The sequence below is a fragment of the Meriones unguiculatus genome, chromosome 4 (genome assembly GCF_030254825.1).
Source record: "Meriones unguiculatus strain TT.TT164.6M chromosome 4, Bangor_MerUng_6.1, whole genome shotgun sequence".
Classification (NCBI taxonomy): Eukaryota; Metazoa; Chordata; class Mammalia; order Rodentia; family Muridae; genus Meriones; species Meriones unguiculatus.
Genome location: NC_083352.1, coordinates 96,988,704 through 97,008,222, shown reverse-complemented (window position 1 = coordinate 97,008,222; position 19,519 = coordinate 96,988,704). Strand labels below are relative to the sequence as shown.

General features: G+C 51.7%; 1 protein-coding gene across 3 annotated transcripts; it reads left to right on the top strand.

Annotated features, from left to right (window-relative positions):
* The first annotated feature begins 147 nt into the window (after positions 1-147).
* On the top strand, positions 148-19,082 carry Usp30 (ubiquitin specific peptidase 30). Of its 3 annotated transcripts, XR_009591516.1 has the most exons (14): positions 150-372; positions 2,201-2,310; positions 3,437-3,619; positions 7,828-7,931; positions 10,999-11,097; positions 11,611-11,656; positions 12,767-12,861; positions 13,621-13,680; positions 14,018-14,104; positions 15,378-15,458; positions 15,554-15,773; positions 16,577-16,697; positions 17,094-17,480; positions 17,962-19,082. XR_009591516.1 is itself a non-coding variant. In XM_060382584.1 (13 exons), the coding sequence occupies exons 1-13, from the start codon at positions 290-292 to the stop codon at positions 17,347-17,349; spliced, it is 1,542 nt and encodes a 513-aa protein (XP_060238567.1). In that variant the 5' UTR covers positions 148-289; the 3' UTR covers positions 17,350-19,082. The 3 variants fall into 3 exon arrangements, 2 of the variants coding, with proteins under 2 accessions (XP_060238567.1, XP_021490408.1); XM_060382584.1 differs by having other exon boundaries at positions 148-372; positions 11,614-11,656; positions 17,094-19,082; XM_021634733.2 differs by having other exon boundaries at positions 17,094-19,082.
* The last annotated feature ends 437 nt before the right edge of the window (positions 19,083-19,519 follow it).

The following is a 19,519-nucleotide window of genomic DNA, read 5'->3' as shown; positions in this document are numbered from 1 at the left end:
TGCATTTGTGAATGAAACCTCAGCAAATGCGAATGCTCACAGCTTCGAAGCCCCGGAAGCCTCCCTTAGCAACGAATCAGGCCGCGGTTGCTAAGGGAAAAGGAACCGGGAGAGGTCGTCCGTTCAGTATTGCAGTCCGGTGGGAGCAACTTCCGGTCCGTTATCCTGCCTTCCCCGGCAGAGGCCGAGTGGCGACCGCGGGTTCCACCACTTTGGAAACCTCGCGTACTGGGATCCTCATTACGCCGTAGCCGGCAGGAGGCGGCGGCTGGTGGCGGCGGCGGCCGCGATGCTGAGTTCCCGGGCGCAGGCGGCGAGGACGGCGGCCGACAAGGCCCTCCAGCGCTTCCTGCGCACCGGGGCGGCCGTCAGGTGAGCGGGTGGAGGGTGGCGGGCCCAAGGCCTCCAGGCCTTCGCCGAGCTGGCCCAGACAGGCCGCGGCCCAGCGTCGCCTTCTTGTCCCTGCAGTGGCTGCGGCCTGCGAGGCCCCGCAGCCCTTCGCAGTGACCCCACACCCGGTCCCCACGCCCACACTCTCCTCAGGCCTGTACGCCGCCTCTAGTTTGTCATATGCCAGTGTCCCACCTCTGCCCTGCTGAGAATTCTCACTTCTGCGTCCCAGACAGCGCAGGTCCCCAAGCTACGGATGCCCCTCAACTGCTAAGCCTGACAGGCTCCTCGTTCCTGCTAGGATCCCTGTCTGTACCCCAGCCTGTCCATGTCTATCTTTCCAAGGCCTGGGGCCACACCCCCATTGCTCACCCTGACTGCTGGGACCTGTTGCTTGGGTTGGTTTCCTTGGATACTGGAACAGATCGAACAGCGTCTTATCCAGCTTGGAAGTCCCCAGTGGCTGTCCTGTCCAGTGCCCTCATTCTCCCGGTGGCAAATAAGCCATGAATAGGCCTTGTGGCCTAAACAGCTGACCTGAGAGCAGGGCTCGGCAGCTTACTCTTCTCATTCCCAGGCCATCGTACTCTCCTCATGATAGCTCCTGTCTGTAGAGGAACTAGTCAGTCAACACTGTGCCTCAGTTTCCCTTGTTGAGTGTATGCCAGGCGGGTGTACCGTCACTGGCCTCCCTCAGCAGACTGCTTTTTTTTTTTCCTTTTTTTAGTTCTGTGCATATTTTATGGACTCATCCTAGAAGAACAAAATTAATTTGAAATTCATGATTAGCTATGATGTAGGAGAATGCTGGCCATTGTCTGACAATTACTGTTGTCACTAGTGACGCTTTTCAGTGAGTGTTTATTGAGCTGAGATCTGGATTGTAGTCAGGATGAGGGATGTATCTCAGTGGTAGATCATGCATAAGGCACTAGGTCTAGTCCCTGGTACTAGGGGGAAAATCAACTTCATACATTCTAAACATTAGGTAAGAATGAATTACACACATCCACATGTAAGATGTATTTGGGTACATGTTACACATATGTGTGGTTTGTCTTACTTGGAGATACAGAACTTTGTATAAGAGCGTGTTTTGAATCACTACTGCAGTTCTCATATTTGTAGTACAGGAATACAGGTGTTCAAGCCAAGCCTGAAATGAAGAAATCTTTAATTTTATAAATATACGGAAGCTCTCCTGGTGTACTGTCCAATATTCTCAAAGAGAAATCTATTTCTAAAGCCAGGCCACAGCTCTAACACTCTACTTGCTCAGGAGGTGACACAGGAGAACTGTTGAGTTTAGAGCCAGCCTGAGCTACAGAGTGAGTTCAAGGCTAGTCTGGATGATTGAGGGAAGCTCTGTCTCAAAAAACAAGTAAATAGGTAAATAAATAAGCAGGGAGAGCCTGGGGAGATGGTTCAGGTGTCCAAGTGCCTGTTGCACAAGTGGCAAGTGTGAGGACCCGAGGTGAGGTCACCAGAAGCCCTGTAAACATCAGGCAGCCTGCACATTTCCTGCCCTGGACAGGGAGAGCATGGGAGTCTGATTGGCCATGCTGAATTCAGGTGAGAGGCCCTGCCTGAATGAGTGAGGTAGAGTGATGAAGAGGACTCCCAGGGTCACCCCACCCCACAACTCCCAGTTGCCCATCTTAGTGCTTAGGCACCCGATCTCCAAGACACATGGTTGCTGATGCTTATTACTTTAGGTTTCAAGCTTGCTAGTTTTGGTAGGTCTCCCAGCCAGTGTCTGTGTACCCACATGCTGTGAGACAGAATGACAGTACAGTCTTTTCTCTTTCAGATATAAAGTCATGAAGAACTGGGGAGTGATAGGTGGGATTGCTGCTGCCCTTGCAGCGGGAATATATGTTATTTGGGGTCCCATTACAGAAAGGAAGAAGCGGAGGAAAGGTAAGCATGAGGCTCGGCATTTCGGTCTTTGGACCTTTGGGGATTGGGTGGTCGGCCGACTCACCTGTAAAGCGAGGACTGCGGTCTGTGAAGTGGAACTTTACGAAGCCCCACTTCCCACCTTGTGGTGGGAAGGTTCTTTTTTAGCACCTTCATGCAGGTGATTTTAAGACATGCTTTTAGCCAGGCTGCTGGCTCATGCCTGTACTGCCAGCAGTCAGGATTCTGGAGCAAGAGGATGCGGTGAGTTTGAATCCAGCCTGTGCGATATAGCAAGTACCAGGCCAGGCAGGGTTGCACAGGCAAGACCCCATCTCAAGTGGGGGGATGGGAGGGTGATAGAAAGACATGCTTTGTAATTTTGTTTCAAGTGGCTCAATTGTCTGATGTTCTCATTAATGTATGATGGTATTTTCAGTCCTGCAGCTGACTGATGACATCACATCAGTGGTTTCTCTCAGAGAAAGGAGGGAAGGAAAGAAGGGGAAGCGGGGAGAGGAGGTAGCAAAGTCTTACAAAATCCAACCCTTGCTAAGCAAGAGAGTGACTGCAGAGAAGCTCATTATGTATTTTCAAGAGAATTTCATAGTAAACAGTTTCTCAACAAGGCTTGGTTGCACACATTTCTGTTAGCACTCAGGAGCCTGGGCAGGAGGCTCTGAGGTTGAGGCGAGCGCGTGCTCTGTGCTCTGAGCTCCTGCATTTTGGCAGAAGAGGAAAAGAGGACATCTCGTGAGCCAGTGCTGCTATCTCTGCAGACTGATTGAACAGAGTCAGTGTCTTTCTCTGTCACCATGGCAAGAACAAAACATTGTCCCCAGAGGCAGCTCAATCGCCAGCTGTGTGAGGCACTGTTCTCCAGCTGATGGAGAGAGTCCAGGAGAGCGCCAGAGTGACAGAGGTGGCATGCCCACTGCCTTTATGCACCTGAAGGGTTTCAGAGAGCAGGCAGGATGGGCCTGTTCCGTGGCTCGGTCTACAGCATGCCGTGTCCAGTACCCTAGGCTCGCTCGGGTTGGAATGCCGATTGAAGGCTCCCATGCAGAGACGCCGGGTCCCAGGAGGGAGAGAAAAGAAGGTCGCCCCGTGTGATGCGCTGTCCTCTCCTTGCCTGAATCCTCCCTAGGGCTTGTGCCTGGCCTGGTCAACCTGGGGAACACGTGCTTCCTGAACTCGCTGCTTCAGGGCCTGTCTGCCTGCCCCGCATTCGTCAAGTGGCTGGAAGACTTTACCACCCAGTACCCCAGGGACCAGCAGGGGCCACACACACAGCAGTGCCTGTCCTTGACGCTGCTGAACCTCCTGAAAGGTAAATGTGGCCTGGAGGGGCATGCATCTTCAGCGTCTTGGTGGCAGAGGAAGGGCTTAGCAGCCTCTTTATAGAAAAGACATTGCAGGGGAGGGGCATGCACTAAGAACCTAAGACACACAGTCAGGTTTAGAGAACAGTTGCATTTGTGTGTTCATGGCACACATAGAAAGGCCCTGAGGCTGAACTCTGTGAGATTTGGGGGCAGGCGCCTTTACCTGCAGAGCCATTTCACCAGCCCCACATTTTTGTTTTTTAATTAAAAATGGTACCACTTATTTAAAAAACCTATATGTTTCATAACAGCTTTTAAGAGGAAAAAAAACAAAACAAAACACTACCACACAAGTACTTCAACTATAAGTTTTAAAAGAAGTGAGTGTTTTGGCCCGAGAAATAAGATCATTTACAAAAGAAATACAAATAAAGGTTCTTGGGTTTTGTTTCTTTTTGCCTATCAGAAAAGATTAAAAAGCAAATTCCAGGGCTGGCACAGTTAGCCGGGCTGAGTGCGTTGTATTGCTGACTGGTGGAACTTGGTTCGACCTTTCTTGAATGTACTTTGGAACCACCCAGTGAGTCCCTGCAATATGGCCAGTACCTTCAGGCCTGGTGGTCTATCTTATGGCCACATTTAGTGTCTGGGAAAGATGTGGGGATTTATTTTTCATTTGCACTTCTGTGTGAGTTTATTCTGCATGTGTGTGAGCGCCTGTGAAGGCCAGATCCTCTGGAGCCGCACACATGGGTGCTGGGAACTGAGCCGGAGGGTGCAGCCGACCTTTCTCAACACTGAGTCATCCCTTGGGCCCCAGGGGCCTAAGTCATCTATCCAGCTTCGTTAGCTAAATCTACAAGCAAAGACGCTTCACACTTACTTGTCTGTATATGTGTGTGGGGGCTGCACCCGCATGCCATGGTGCATATGTGGAGGTTAGATTACAGCCTGTGGGGGTCCATGCTCTCTTTTCACCCCTTGGCTTCCTGACAAAATTCAGCTCGTTAGACCTGTGGCAACCGCCTTTCCCTGCCAAGCTGCCTGGCCAATCCTAAACTCAGTTGTGTGTGTATGTGTTTGTGTGTGTTTTACTATTGAACTGTCCTTGATGGCAGCTGCTAAAATACAGATATCATAGGGTACATGCAAGGTCTCCAGCAGCTGCCCTAACACCCAGGGCTGTGGGCACCTGGCAGAAGGCTAAGGAGCCTGTGGCACACCTCCATGCGGGCCCACTTTTTTTTTTTTTAAGCCGTATTTTATTTATTTATTTAGTTATTTATCTATTTATTTAATGTATATAAGGGCTCTGTCTACATGAATGCCTGCGGCTAGAAGAGGGCATCAGTTCCTATTATGCATGGTTGTGAGATGCCTTGTGGTTGCTGGGATTTGAACTCAGGACCTCTGGAGGAGCAGCCAGTGCCCTTAATCACTGAGCCATCCTCCAGCCTCAGCAGGGCCACTTTTACCACAGCTTTTTTTTTTTCTTTTCATTTGGGAGAACTTATGAGGTTAAGGTAAAGGGAACAGGGAAGAAAATATGATGTGATTTCATGTGAGTGACATGAGAGCTTTAGAGGTAGCAGCTGCTTTCCAGGAGAAAGGCTAACACAGAGACGGTCTCCATGCTGTACCATCACTGAGGGTTAACAGACATTAAGAAAACAAACCGCACCGCTGCCTTCCGCAACACTCAGCTCTGTCACCGTTGGAAGCAAGACCCTGAGAAGGCCCAGCGGAAATGCTGCTACTCAAGCCTGTGCTGGGACCCCAGGCCCACGTGAAGGGCTGGGCGCGCATGCTGGCATCCAGCAATGTGAGTCAGAGGCAGGAGGTGCCCCAAGGCTCAGTGGCCAGCCTCTCTAGCCAGTCTTAGCGTCCAGGGGTAGTGAGATATCAGCTTCAAAATAGATGGTGCAGAGTGTAAAGGAAGACATTCGCTGTTGAACTCTGGCTTCCGCAGACACACACCTACATATAAGTGTGCATATGACATGCTGTTTTTCCTGGAGTTGGCATTTTCCTGATGATGAGTGGGCGCTGCAGCTCTTCATCTTCCTGTTGGCCATTGTCTTAGGAGAAATGGCTGCTCAAGGCTCTGCCTCTGATTTGGGTTGTTTGGGGTTTTTGTGGTTAGTTTATTAGAATTTTTTTTCTTTTAAAAATGGATGTGTATATGTGTGCCATGGGTATGTGGGTGCCATGGAGGCCAGAAGAGGGCATTGGGTCCCCTGGAGAGCTAGACACACAGGTGGTTGTGAGATGCCCCAGTGGGTCCTGGGAATTGAACTTGAGTGCTCTGGAAAAGCACCTGCTTTCTTAGCTGCTGAGAGGTCTCTGCCGCCATGGTGCTTCGTATATGTGGCCAGTGACCACACTTGCTTTGTGGCTCACTGGTGTCTGTAATCCATGCTGCAGCAAGCATCACTGCATGTGGCCATTTGTGCACAGTAACATGTTTCTTTGGGTAGAAGTGGAAGAGATGTCCTGTTGGTGGCAGGTTATGAAACCGCCAGTGACCCTGCCAGATAGCCTCATATTGTTTCAGGCAGTCATGTTAAAGGAGACGTTGGCATTTTCCCAGGAGTGTGGGTCCTTTCTCAGTTCTGTGGCCTTTGTCCTGGAGGGTGAAGGGGTGGGCCAACTCGCTCACCTCATGCTGCTGAGGTAGCTGCCCCCATGTCCTGCCCCTCCAGCTCAGGTGGGACTGCAGTGGGGCAGGAGGTGGGCAGTGTTCCTACCCTCCAGAGTCAGCCCAAAGTGTGAGGACTGTCACGGGCCTTCGAAGCACCCCAAGGGGGAGAAAGGGCCTCCCTGTGTTATGTGTGCCCACTGAAGCGGCCCTGAGACAGCAGACCCTTCCTTCATCCCACTTGAGCAACACTGGCCTCCTGCACGGTGCTGTGGGAATCCTCCAGTCAGAATGACAGCCAGCACTCTGTGGCTGTGGCCAGTCTAGGGCTCCATGTTGGTTTTGTTTGTTTGTTGGTTTGTTTGTTTTTGAGACAAGGTCTCACCATGTAGCCATGGCTGTTCTGGAGTTCAGTAGACCAGGCGGGCCTCAAACTAAGAGGAATCCGTTAGCCTCTACCTCCTGAGTGCTGGGATTAAAGTTGTGCCACACCACACCCAGCCTAGATGTATTTTTATTGCTTATGTGTTTGTGTGCGTCTGTATGGGTATCCCTGGAGGCCACGAGAGGGCGCCAGATCGCTCAGGGAGTTACAGGTGCTTCAGGCCTCATGATGGAGCAACAAGTGCCCTGAAACCCTTCGGATCAGCCCTGGAGCCGCCTGTCTTGCTGGGGAAACTTTCTCAGCACCCAGGCTGTGTGTGTAGTTTTTCTGTGGCTGCACCTGTGCTTCATGCACAGAGCGGAGTAGTTGTGACAAGCATACTTCTCTGAGGGAAAGGGGCTGACCCTTGGCCTAGACAGAACCATGAATCCTTAGCCCATCCAACTTTCATTGTTATTCGTATTTGGATGGGATCTTATTATGGATTGGTCCCAAATTCCTGGGGTCAAGAAATCTTTCCAGGGCTGGAGAGATGGCTCAGAGGTTAAGAACACTCGCTCTTCTTCCGAAGGTCCTGAGTTCAATTCCCAGCAACCACATGGTGGCTCAGAACCATCTATAATAAGATCTGGTATGCAGGCAGAATGTTGTATAAATAATAAATAAATCTTTAAAAAATTGCTAAATTATAAAAAAAAAAAAAAAAAAAAAAAAAGAAATCTTTCCACCTCAACATCCTCAGTAGCTGGGAGTGGCCCGAGCACTATGCCAGCCCAACTTTCATTTTTGTTAGCTGGGTTTTTTATTCACCTGCTCCTTCAGCACCTGGTGGTCAGAAACTCGTAGGTATGAGCAAAGGCTGAGAAGCCATGCGGAGCTCCGGGGAGAGGAATTCCATGCTGGGTCTAGGCTTGGCCTAGTAGTGAGTGCACTTCTCCCTGGAGAATTAAGAGTTCAGGTCACACGCAGCTGACTCACAGCATCACTCTATCAGTGATGGTAATTTGTAGCTTCCTGAAATGTTAGATTCATTCATCAAACATGAGATGCATCCTTGCTGACTTAGCAGTGTGTAAGGCTCCAAAGGGCGCCAGGGAGCTGGCAGTGTTGCCCCCTCTGCCTGCCGCGCTGCACAGTGTTTCCGGTTGGGCTAACACTCTGACTCTGTTGTCTTCCTTTCCTGTACCCAGCTTTGTCCTGCCAGGAAGTCACTGAGGATGAGGTCTTAGATGCCAGCTGCCTCCTGGATGTCCTAAGGATGTACAGGTGGCAGATTTCCTCCTTTGAAGAGCAGGTGAGTGCTCCAGACAGCAGGCTGAGCTCGCAGAGCCCTTTCCCCGAGGGCTAGGGGTGCATGCACACACCGCTGAGACCAAGCCCAGGGCCTGGCATGGGCCTGGCAAGTGCTCTCCTTGTTACAGGCCCTGCTTTTCTGAGACATCTTGTGTGAGCACTAGTGTCTCACTGCTGTCCTGCTTGGAGAGGGCACAGCACTCCCTGCCACTTAGTGGGTAGACGCTGGCACTGGGCAGGAAACAGTGGCCAAAAGGGAAAAGCTCCTGGCTTTCCACTGATTTTTCACTCAGGTTGTGAGAAAACCAGAGGTTCATGTGTGCCCTCTTTCAGCCCTTACCCTTGCTTTAGAAGATCCATCTGCAGAGGTGGCGTAATTGTCTCCAGGCCTTGAGTAGGTTGCCCCTCACAGCCATCAGGCTCCATTCATGACACTGCCCTTCCCTTCTGCAACTTCACTGTGCTCTTTGGAATTTGGCATGCTCCCTCCCGCCCACTGCTTCCCAGAGCCACTCCGAGGCTGAGGCCAGCAGGACTGTGTCCTAGCAGTGCAATGCTGCGGCTTCCCTGGCCCCACACACATCTGCCATAGCTGCATCTCCAGGTGGCCTGGGCCTGCTTTGTATAGGCTGTGTGTGCTGTCACCATCCAATCGCTGAGCTGAGGAAAGGAAGGCAGCCCTGCAGAGACTCTTCCACATGGGCTGGAGAGGGAGGGGCTTCACCCTGTGATCTTACAGATTATCTCCTGTTCCTCCCCAATCTGAAGCCCTGTGCCATGTTCCAACACAAAGTGGCTGATGTGCGTCTTTGTGGAGGTTTATCTTGCTAGCTGCACTGTGTGCTAGAATGTGTTTCCATCTCCATTTGGAAGTGACGCTCAGCTACTGGACTGACTCAGCTGTCTTTCCCCGTGTCTCACCTGAGACAGTGACTCTCAGGTCAGTCTCCAAGGACACTATTACTTTTTCTAAGTCCCACCCTTCTTCTGTCAAGGACCTACTTAAGACAAGCCAGCTTTGGGACTTGTTCCCAGATGGTCAGTGCGCAGCAGTTGATGAGATGCAGCCACAGGGAAGAGGGAGCATCTGTTAGTCTCTTGCCCTTGAAGCAGGCAGAGCATCTGTCTGAATTTGGTCTTGCCCACATCAGCACTGTCTGGCCATCTAGTCGCTCCAGAGCCATTCTGTGTCTAAACCAGGAGCCACAGGAGATGTCCTGGGCTCAGTCATTCATATGTGTTACCTGACTGCAGCCCGGTGACAGGCCCGTAAGGAGTCATGTGCCCTGTCACCTGCTGCGTCAGGGCGGAGCCAGGACTGAAGTGGTCTGGCACTGAAGCGTACACTAGGCCTCCACCCTCTTTGCAGTGTTGCCCCTTTCTTCAGGGCCAGGCAGCTGGCAGACTGGCACACAGTCTGCCTGAGCCTATTGCAAGAGCTGGCTCTCGGTTGCTTCTCCTTCCTGACAGAGCTGAGCTATGCTGTTGGCTAATGGTGTCTTCTCTACCTGCTTTTGGGCTAGCACTTGTAGCCCAGTAGGGTGGGTGCACATAGGGGCTGTGGGGCTGTGAATCGTGCAGCGGTGGCCTGAAGGATGGAAGGGGAGCGGGAGGCATGGGAAGGGCAGGACAGGCCTGGGGCTAGAATGAGCTTGGCGTGCTGTAGGAATACAGAAGCAGGCCTGGAGCTGTCACTGAGGCAAGGGTTCTTGGGAACACGTGGAGCCCTCATTCTCCTCTAGAAGGCCTTGTGCTCAGGTGGGGTGGGGACCTTTTCTGCTGTAGAGCTGGCCGGCAGAGCTGGGTGTGGACCTTGCAGAGCCTCACTCAGAAGCTGGGTTAGCTCGCTGTCCAGAGCGTGTCTGGCATGCACATGGTCTGGCTTTCATCACCAGCACTGGAAAGCCAAACATAAGTAAAAATGGAAAGAGCTGATTACTCTGGCCTAAAGCTAAGCTCAGATATGGGATCTGCTCTTACCAGTTTAAATCACACTGCAAACACATGGGGTGAGACTCAGGGTGGGATTGAAGGCCTCAGGGCCCAGAACCTGGGAGAGGGAGAGATGGAGCCGCAGAGCAGCTAAGCAGCCCCCAGCTTTGGAGAGGAGGTCTTTCAAGTAGATCCTTTGAGGCACATGCTGCCATAGGACCCAGTAGTGCCACTTCTGGGTGAGTTTGAAAAATTGCAAGCAGAGAAGTAGGCATCTGTGCGTTCATACATGTGAACAGAAGCCAACAGAGCACTGCAAGTCCCACCAGTGGGCGAAGAGACGAGGGCGGACCTTCCCTTCACTGAGCCCAGGGCTTCCCCTCCCAACCACTAAGCTGCATCTTCAGCCCAAACAACAATACTTTATAAGATTTATTTTTATTTATCTGTTTGGTATTTTGCCTGATGTGTACCACATGTGGGCCTGGTGTCCATGGGACCAGAAGAGGGCCTCAATCCTCTGAAGCTAAGATTACAGGTAGCTGTGAGCCACCATGTGGGTGCTGGAAACTGAACCCAGGTCCCCTGCAAGAGCAGCCGGTGCTTGTAGCCACTGAGCTATCTCTCCATCTTCCCAAACAAAATTTTTATACAATGCACTATAGGCTTTAAAGGAACAGGACTCTGCCACATGCTGCATTGTGGATGAACTGAGGACAGTGCTCAGTGGAATGCTGTGGCTCTGAAGCAGGACAGTAGTGGCGCTGTGCTTCCTCATGCGCTGTCTGAGGGCAGGAGGTGGGTGTCAGGAGTGGGTGCGGGTTAGTGTCTGGTGGGTTTGGAGTCTTGGCTGGGAATGGACGGTGGTGCTGGTTGCACAGCCTCTGAATGTGCTCAGTGCTACTGCTGTACTGAGAAGCTTGAGGTATTTAATTTTGTGCTGTGTTCGTCTTGCCTGGTTTTCTACAGCAATCACCCCCTGTAGTTAGCTGCAGGTCTCCTCCATTGACTGGGAGCCTGGGAAAACAGAAAGCAGTCTGCCCGGTGAGGGTCAGGTCTGTGTGCTGCACATGGCCTGGGTTCTGACCTGGCTTTCCCTCATGAGCCTCTGTGCAGGAAACTTTGTCCTTTGATAGGATGCCCACGAGTTGTTCCATGTCATCACTTCATCGCTGGAGGATGAGCAGGACCGCCAGCCTCGAGTCACTCATCTGTTTGATGTGCACTCCCTGGAGGTAATGTCGCCAGCATCAGTGTGTCAGTACAGGACATGAGTCTTAGCAAGGTGCTCACGAGAATGGAAGAGCCATTGAGCAGAGGGTGTGAGGCTGGCAGACCTCAGGCCGCTTCCCTAGCGTGGCCGGCTCTTTAAGAGGATTCATTGCTTCAGCCTGGATTGTGCTCCAGGAGAGAATGGCTTGTTTCTCCCTGACGGTAGAGAGGAGCAAGGACCACGGGGTTCTCTGTGCTCATCTCCCTGTGACCGTGTAATGTTTAGGGAGGTGATAACACTTGACTGGTGGGGGGGAAACATACCCCAGAAAGAAGAAACATGTTTTTGTGGCCACCATGAAGGAACTCATGCAGAAACCAACTAGAAGATGGGTCAGTGCCACCTTCAGGATGGTGGGCTGTGGAGAACGTTGGGTTTGATGCAGCTGGCCCAGAAACTTGTAAGATTCCCGGGAGGTGAGGGCGGTTAAATGGGCTGCAGTTGGGTTTTCAGTCTCTCTCTCTTCTCCCTACAGCAGCAGTCAGAAATGATTCCCAGACAAGTCACGTACCACACGAGAGGTAGTAATTTTTGATTAATAAAGTGTGTATTTTTGAAGGCATGAAAACGAAAGGTGTGCCTTTTAGATAGGAGTGTGCTGCCCTTGTCTCTCTTGCTGGTGGTGTCCAACCAGGGCTGAGCTGGGCCTGAGCCAGGCCTGTGCTGGGCCTGCAAGCACCTGCTAAGGACTGGGAACATCTTTGAATGAGTGCTTCTGAGCTCTCCAACCCCAGCCCAACTCAGGTTCCTCCTACCACTTCCTCTTACTGCAGACAAAGGCTTTTCCCTGGCTTGAATGTTAGGTCCTGGGAAAAAGTCAGTAAGCAGAATCTGTCCTTCATTCAGCGTGTCTACTTCAGCTTTCTCCACAGAGTGTCAGCTCTCTTGAGAAGTCTTTGTTTTCTCAAGACCTGAAGTCAGCACAACCTCTGGGGGTGTGTAGTCAGGCGGGTCCCAGGCAGCAGCAGGCCGGCACAGCTTCTCACCAGAGCCTCACACTGATTCTGGGGCGGTTCCCTCTGTTCCACCAGCTAAAGTTCCCAGAAGCCAAGTCAGGCTCACGCCTGTAACACTGCACTTGAGAGGCTGAGGCAAGAGGATTTACTGTGATTTTGGGGGACTAGCATGGCTACATAGGGAGTACCAGGTCAGCCTGGGACTATATTTCTGTTTCTCAAAAAGAGAGGTTAGGTGGAGAGATGACCTGACTCTCCTGGTCACATGACCAGTAAGCAGCCTCAGGACCTCGCTCAGTGTTTCGCACGAGCGTTTTGTGCACTAACCTCATCCTAGTCAAGGGGCAGCCAGTTCTCTGGAGCTTGTATATTCAGCTTACTTCCAGAGCTTGCCTTGCTTCATGGACCACCTGTGCCTCCCTCTGCCCTCTAAACAGTTGGCACGCATCTGTAGGTCTTACCGATGCGTAGATCCTTCAGGGTCTGCTCCCATAATACATGACACATTCAGAGGCCTTAAGGTTTTTCCGTGAGGATGGAGACTGGAAGTGCACAGGGAAGGCCTTGCTGTACGACACAGCAACGTTTCCTTGAGGAGGAGTGTTTGTTCTGTACTGAGGGTGAGGTTGTGGGCCCCAGGTGATGTGATGTGTCAAAAGGTGCTTTGCATTCTAGGCTCTCCTCCCCCCACGTCCAATCACTGGAAGTCCCAACACCCTTTCCATGGAAGACTCACCAGTAACATGGTTTGCAAACACTGTGAGCACCAAGTAAGTGACTGCATGTCCATGACATTACAGGGGGCTGTGCTTAAGTCAGGGTGCTGGAGAGGGCCCAGGGAATAGGGACTAGCTGGAGGGTGGGGCCATCTGCCCCGAGAGCAGCAGAGCTGCTGTCGGTCACAGGATTTCAGGTCCTAAGTTTGAGGTCTGTCTGCTCATGATGACAGGGCAGATCTGATGAGTGCGAGGGGGCTTTTCCTTTGCATTTGAGGGTTCAAACCTTTTTTATTGAAAAATTTTCAATACAGTACAAAGAGAGCATTTTGCAGGAAGAAGGTCAGGCAAGATGGGTGAAAGGAAGGAGCCAATTTCCTCCTATCTCTGGCCATCCAAAAGGTCCTGCCTTTAGAGCTTTTCCAGGGCTTGCAGGCCTGAGCCTCCCGTCACCTTCCCCAGGGATGCTTCCTAACACAGTGTGGCCATCTGTGCCTGGCGTGCTACTGTTGTTTACACAGTTTCACTCCGTGGACATCCTTAGTTGTCTGAGGACTCCATAGGCTTCGGCTACTCCTGTCTTTGGTGCTCTCAATGGCACTGATGGAAATCCTGGTCGTTGGTAGCAGTTTCTTAGAATATGTTTAAAGATCCCCAGCTTCTGGGCCAGGAGCACTCTCGGGCTGTCTTCATGCTACTGATTAACGTTGTTGCTTGTGTTGCACCGTGTTGATTTAACGTCTGGGTATGAGCACTGAGCTGCTCCATCTTTTGAATCTGAGCTCTCTGGGTTTTCTGCAATATTTGTTTCAGAGCCCTGTTCGATTTGATACCTTTGACAGCCTTTCCCTCAGCATTCCAGCTGCCACTTGGGTACGTACCGATCTGTGGTTTATTTGGATCTATTCTGGACACCTTTCAGTCCAAGGGGCTTTGAGGCATCTTATGCGGCCCAGGTAGTAAGTGTCATTCAGACCTGTGGCTGGCTAGGCTGTTTTACCTCTGGGATAAGGGCCTGATGGTGGGAGAGAGGTGATGCCATCTCCATTTTGGACACTCAGACTCTGAGAGGCTAGCTCCGTGTGCAGGTGTGCCTGCGAAGCTGGACGCCGTGTGCTGCACAGCCCAGCCCTGGGAGGTTGCCTGCCACCTGCCATGGGGTCAGCGGAGCTCTCCTGCGAGCTCTTCTAACGGCCTGCTCCTGCTCTAGGGGCACCCATTGACCCTGGACCTCTGCCTCCATCACTTCATCTCGTCAGAGTCTGTGCGAGACGTGGTGTGTGACAACTGCACGAAGGTATGTGTTACACAGCGTCACCTTCCCCCGACAGCAGCCACTGCTGTCCTGGCCATAGCTTGCAGAGTGGCTGCCTACGGCTTTGTCTCCAGACGAGCTTTTTTTTTTTCCCCACAGTGTTTACAGGAAAAGCTCTAAGCTTTGTGCATAGAGCTAAGACATACGCGCCGCAGTTCATAGTTCTCTCATCCCCGTTTGTCTTGTGTATACGTCTCCCCTGTGCCAGGCTTCCTTCCAAATCCAGGAGAGATGTTATGTAGACTTTTGGGGGCTGGAGGGGTGAATCCATGCAGCCACTGCATCACAACAGAACAAAGCCAAAAAACAAGCCAAAACCAAGCAAACACAACCAGCCCACTTGTGCAGTGGATGACTCCCAGAAGCTGCATCCCCGGAGCGGATGCTCAGCCTGCAGGCAGCGCCACTGAAAAGTCTCCTCTTTCCCTGCAGTTGTTCCATTGATAGAACCTCTTGGGATGTTCCAGTGACCTCCCTGAGCCTCGCACATCCTTGTGAATTTTCAGGACCTGGAGCTTTCCTGCACACTCCTGATGGGGAGCTTTGCTTTGCAGGGGTGGTTGCTGAGCAGCAGCAGGGCAGGACAGATGCTGCTCACGGGCGCCCTCTGGTGTCCATGTGCAGGTGTGCCTACTGCTGCACCTCCAGCATCTTCAGGTGCTGAGATCCGCCTTCTGCCCCAGTCCCACCATCAGCACACACTGCCTGGTGACTCCACTAAAGCTCTCTTGAGCAGTGAGGTCCAAGATGTCCAGAATTGTCCCCAGAAGCTACTCAAGTGTGACTCCTGAGTGAAGCACACAGGGTTAAGAGGAAGAGAAGGCCTTCGGAGTGCACATAGGATTGGTTTTGGGGTTATTTATGTATATGAGTGCTGTGCCTGCACGTGTGTGTGTACCCCATGTGAGTGCCTGGTGTCCATGGAAGTCAGAAGAGGGAATTGGATCCCCTGGAACTGGAGTCATAGATGGTTGTGAGTAAGCCGTGTGGGTGCTCAGAACCAAACCTGCATCCTCTGCCAAAGCCACAAGTGCCCTAAGCTGCTGAGACAGAGCTCTCTATCCCTCTCTCCATAGAAATCTTAAACATCTAAGAACTTCCCTCTTCAGTATTGGTTTTTCCACTTTGTCTTTCCTCCATGGCTCCTGTTATTTACTAAGGGGAAGCTGGGAGACCAGCCTGCAGCTGCGGATGGAAGCTCTGGTAGGTGTCAGTTCCTGGGATCCCGCGGACTCATGCCGATGCTTTATTGCAGATTGAAGCAAAAGGAACCCTGAATGGGGAGAAGGTGGAGCACCAGAGGACCACTTTCGTTAAACAGTTAAAACTAGGGAAGGTGAGTCCACCTGTGCATGTGGTTGGCCGTGCATGAGGGGCGGAGGGACTGTCAGCTACTAACCGCTCCAGCACTTCCTTTCCCTCTGCCCACAGCTGCCTCAGTGCCTCTGCATCCACCTCCAGCGGCTCAGCTGGTCCAGCCATGGCACGCCCCTGAAGCGGCATGAGCACGTGCAGTTCAACGAGTTCCTGATGATGGATTTCTATAAGTACCGCCTCCTGGGACACAAACCCAGTCAGCGTGGCCCCAAAGCCGCTGAAAACCTCGGGGCTGCCCTGGAACTACAGGACACACAAGCGGCCCCAAAGCCAGGTGAGTGTTGTGGGGCTCTGCACAGAGAGTTTGGTGTCCCTGCTTCTGGTGGTTATGGCAGGCACACTGGCTGTGTGGTGGTTGGTTAACATCAAAGCAGCAGGATTGGGGGCTGGAAGGGAAGGGCTTGGTGTTTCTCCTGTGCACCACAAAGGTCGGAGCCAGTGACCTCACGTCTACCAGGCGAGTGCTCTCCCTGAGTTGCGGCCCAGCCAGCACTGCCTAAAATGCTAAGCTCACATAGTACTGAGACATGTGGTCGTAAAGTACATGCGGCCATCAAGTTGGCGCGATCCATGGAACCTGTGTAGAGGTGGAAGGAGAGAACAGGCTGCACACGGCTGTCTCCTGACCTCCACACACTTGCCTGTAGCATGTAGACATGTAATAATAATGGTACATTTCACAATGTGAAAACATAAAATAAAAGCTATCACATAGCCAGGCGCAGTGCTTCACGCCTGTAATCCCAGCACTTGGGAGGCAGAGGCAAGGGGATCTCTGCGAATTCAAGGCCAGCCTGGTCTACAAAGAGAGTCCAGAACAGACAAGGCTACACAGAGAAACCCTGTCTCAGAAACAACAACAACAACAACAAAAGCTATCACAGATGGAAAGGCGCAGGGAGACAGTGTGGGGCAACCATATTGCTTTGACCTTTTGAGTTTTGACCCTCTATGGAATTTTTCAGAGCCAGCTTGGGCTGCAGTGCATGACCCTGTGCAATTGAACAAAACTCAAAACCAATTGTGTGCACAGGTCACCCGTCCATCTCTGTGAACTCGGCTCCTTTTCTCTCACAGGTCTGAGTCAGCCAGGGCCCCCCAAGACACAGATTTTTATGAATGGCGCCTGCTCCCCATCTTTGTTACCAGTCCTGCCTTCACCCATGGCCTTCCCTCTGCCAGTGGTTCCTGACTACAGGTGAGGAGGAGAGCTGCTGAGTCCGCTGTCCAATCACTGTGTCCAAGTCAGGCTTTTCACCTGCAGTAACATTGTTAATCCATTGTTCTCCACATGGAAAACATTTTTAAAGTAAAAATTATGGAAGGGCATGAAACCTGCATGTGTATGTGCACGTGTTAAAATGTGAAGGGGGTGTTTCCTGGGTCTGTGCACAGCACAGCCAGTGCAGAGCCTAGCGATCCCTGTTAGAAGCACGTGTCGAAGTCAGTACTCATCCTGCCGTGCTCAAGCACGGAGCTGAATGAACTATCACACTCACCTATAGTATGTGTAACACATGGGGTCTTTTAAGCTTTGCCTCTGCCTGCAAGGCCTGGTTCTGTGGTAAACAACTGGTCTTTTTCCACCCACCAGCTCCTCCACATACCTCTTCCGCTTGATGGCAGTTGTCGTCCACCATGGAGACATGCACTCTGGACACTTTGTCACTTACAGACGGTCACCGCCTTCAGCCAAGAACCCTCTGTCAACCAGCAATCAGTGGCTATGGATCTCTGACGACACTGTCCGCAAGGCCAGCCTGCAGGAGGTCCTGTCCTCCAGCGCCTACCTGCTGTTTTATGAGCGAGTTCTGCCCAGGGCGCAGCGGGAATACAGGTCTGAGGAGTGACAGGCCAGCCCCGAGCCCCTCAGCCTTCTGTGCATTCTGAGAAGAGGCTCCACACGGAGATAGTGCCACACAGTGCCGCCAGGGTGTACCGGAAGGTGTCCTCTGTGTCTAGAGCATCTTATCTGACACAGGTAATTAAAAGGACCAGATTCCAGAAGCCACCTTTTCTATACTGTAATATGCTAGGTGTTCTCAGAGGGGTCTTCTTTGTCTAATCCCTGACATTTCAGCATAGATCTTTATTTTTAATAAGGAGGCCCATAAATAGTATTCACAACAATTACTGAAATTATTAAAGGCAACAATTCAGAAGAAAAAGTGCCTTTCACTTCCGGTTATTGTGAGAACGGGCATGACTTAAGAGTCACAGGCACAATGTTGGGAAAGCCCTTGACCTTCCAAGCTCCTCAGAGTTAAGAAGAACAGTTCAAGGATGCCTAAACAGCATGGTGGCTTATGCCTGGAATCCCAGCACTGAGGCAGGAGGATCACTGCAAATTCCAGGCCAGCCTGGGCTACATAATAAAACCTTGTCTCCTCCCAAAAACCTCAAGAACAGCTCCTCACCTTTGGGTATGCCTTTTGTAATCTTCGCTTCTCTATTTTGTCAAGATTGCTTGCCAAGCCCACCCTGGACGAGAGAGGCTGTGACCTCTTCCAAAGCTGGGGCTTCTGCGCCGCCTGCTGACCTGCTGCAGAAGATGGCTCTCTTCAGGTTGTTAGTTGTTGCCCACAACAGGGTTTATAAGGCAAGAACCTGGGCAGGGTGACCTGAGAGCTGAGCTAGGAAGAAAGACACTGACCCAGGGCTGCAGTCTCTCTGGACCTTGCTTTCTCAGTCAGAGCCCACAGTGAGAAAGAAAGCAGCGCGACTGGACAGAACTGAGGCTGATACATCCTGCGGTTAGACTCTAGGACCATATTCTAAATGTGTGTGTCTCCAGTGACCTCGTTACGCCAAGAGTACACCGGGCCTCCTTTCCTTTCAGGACAAGTCTCATAGATAGCCAGGAATAGAGGAATCTTGATGGTACAATAGTACCTGTGTGTTAGCTAAGTTTGTAATTAAAAAACAACCAAATGCAAACCCTCTTCTGATGTAAGATTTGGAACCGGACCTATCCAAGGTCACTGAGGTAAGGCCAAGGACGTGTTTTCTGTGGGCGTAAGCTGGCAGACATTCCAGATGTGCCTAGGCATCGGCCACAGGATCAGGTCTCGCCGTGCGTCCTGAGGACTCGGGCAGAGACTGCCGCGCTGGACCTCCACGCCAAAGCTCCTGCAGAGGGGACAGCGGAGCCGCCTGTTCCAGCCCAGGCGGCCCTGCAGGCCTGGCCTGCGGGTTGAGGTGACCACAGTGCTCTGTCCCTCGTGACCTTAGGGCACTCTCCAGGCTACAGGTTCCAGTCATCAGTCCTGCACTCATCCGAGGTCTTCTGGGGAAGAGAGATGGCCGCAAGGACTAGTGTGGGACGCTGCTCAGAGGCCAGGGTGAGCCAAGGCTGCAAATGTGTTAACTTGATGGAGCGCTAGCGTGCTTCATTTCGTAAATTATTAGGTATTAGGTAGTAACCAATGACGATTTCTAGTTTAAGTTATTCACAGTAGGTAGCTTCTTTCTGGAGAAACTTAAGTTAAGCTAGAGTTACACTGTAGGCTGCTGAGTGTGGATTTGCTAAAGCACTTTTGTATCTGCTGTGTACTATAGCAATAAAGACGGTTTTGTTAGGAAACACTGGAGTGGTGGGTTCCAGTCTTTTAAACAGGGTATGTGCAGGCAGCTACCCGCACAAACCTGTGTCAACCGCCTGCCCTGCCTCTTGAGAGCTGCAGTTAAAGATGAGTGCCCGCCAGGCCTAGTGGTTCTTTTATTGTGGATGTGACACGGCATCCTTCTGAACCGGGCGCTGTCTAGGTTTTCATTAAACCTCCTGTGTGCTCTGTGGGTAAAGCAAACACCAACTCCTTCAGGCAAAAAGAGAAATGTAAAGTACTGACTATTAAAAGGTAGGTTTTGGGGCTGGACAGCTGCCTTGGCAGTCAGCACTTACTGCTCTTGCAGAGGACTGGGTTTGGTTCCCAGCACCTGTGACAAGCAGCTGGGATCTGAAACTACCTGTAACTAGGTGATCTCATACCCTCTTCTGGCCTCCCTGGCCATCTGCACTTA

Coding starts and splice junctions, on each gene's coding strand:
- Usp30 (XM_021634733.2), top strand. CDS start 290: ATGCTGAGTTCCCGGGCGCAGGCGGCGAGGACGGCGGCCGACAAGGCC. Junction 2,311..3,436: donor AAGGAAGAAGCGGAGGAAAG/GTAAGCATGAGG, acceptor AATCCTCCCTAG/GGCTTGTGCCTGGCCTGGTC. Junction 15,459..15,553: donor AACAGTTAAAACTAGGGAAG/GTGAGTCCACCT, acceptor CTCTGCCCACAG/CTGCCTCAGTGCCTCTGCAT.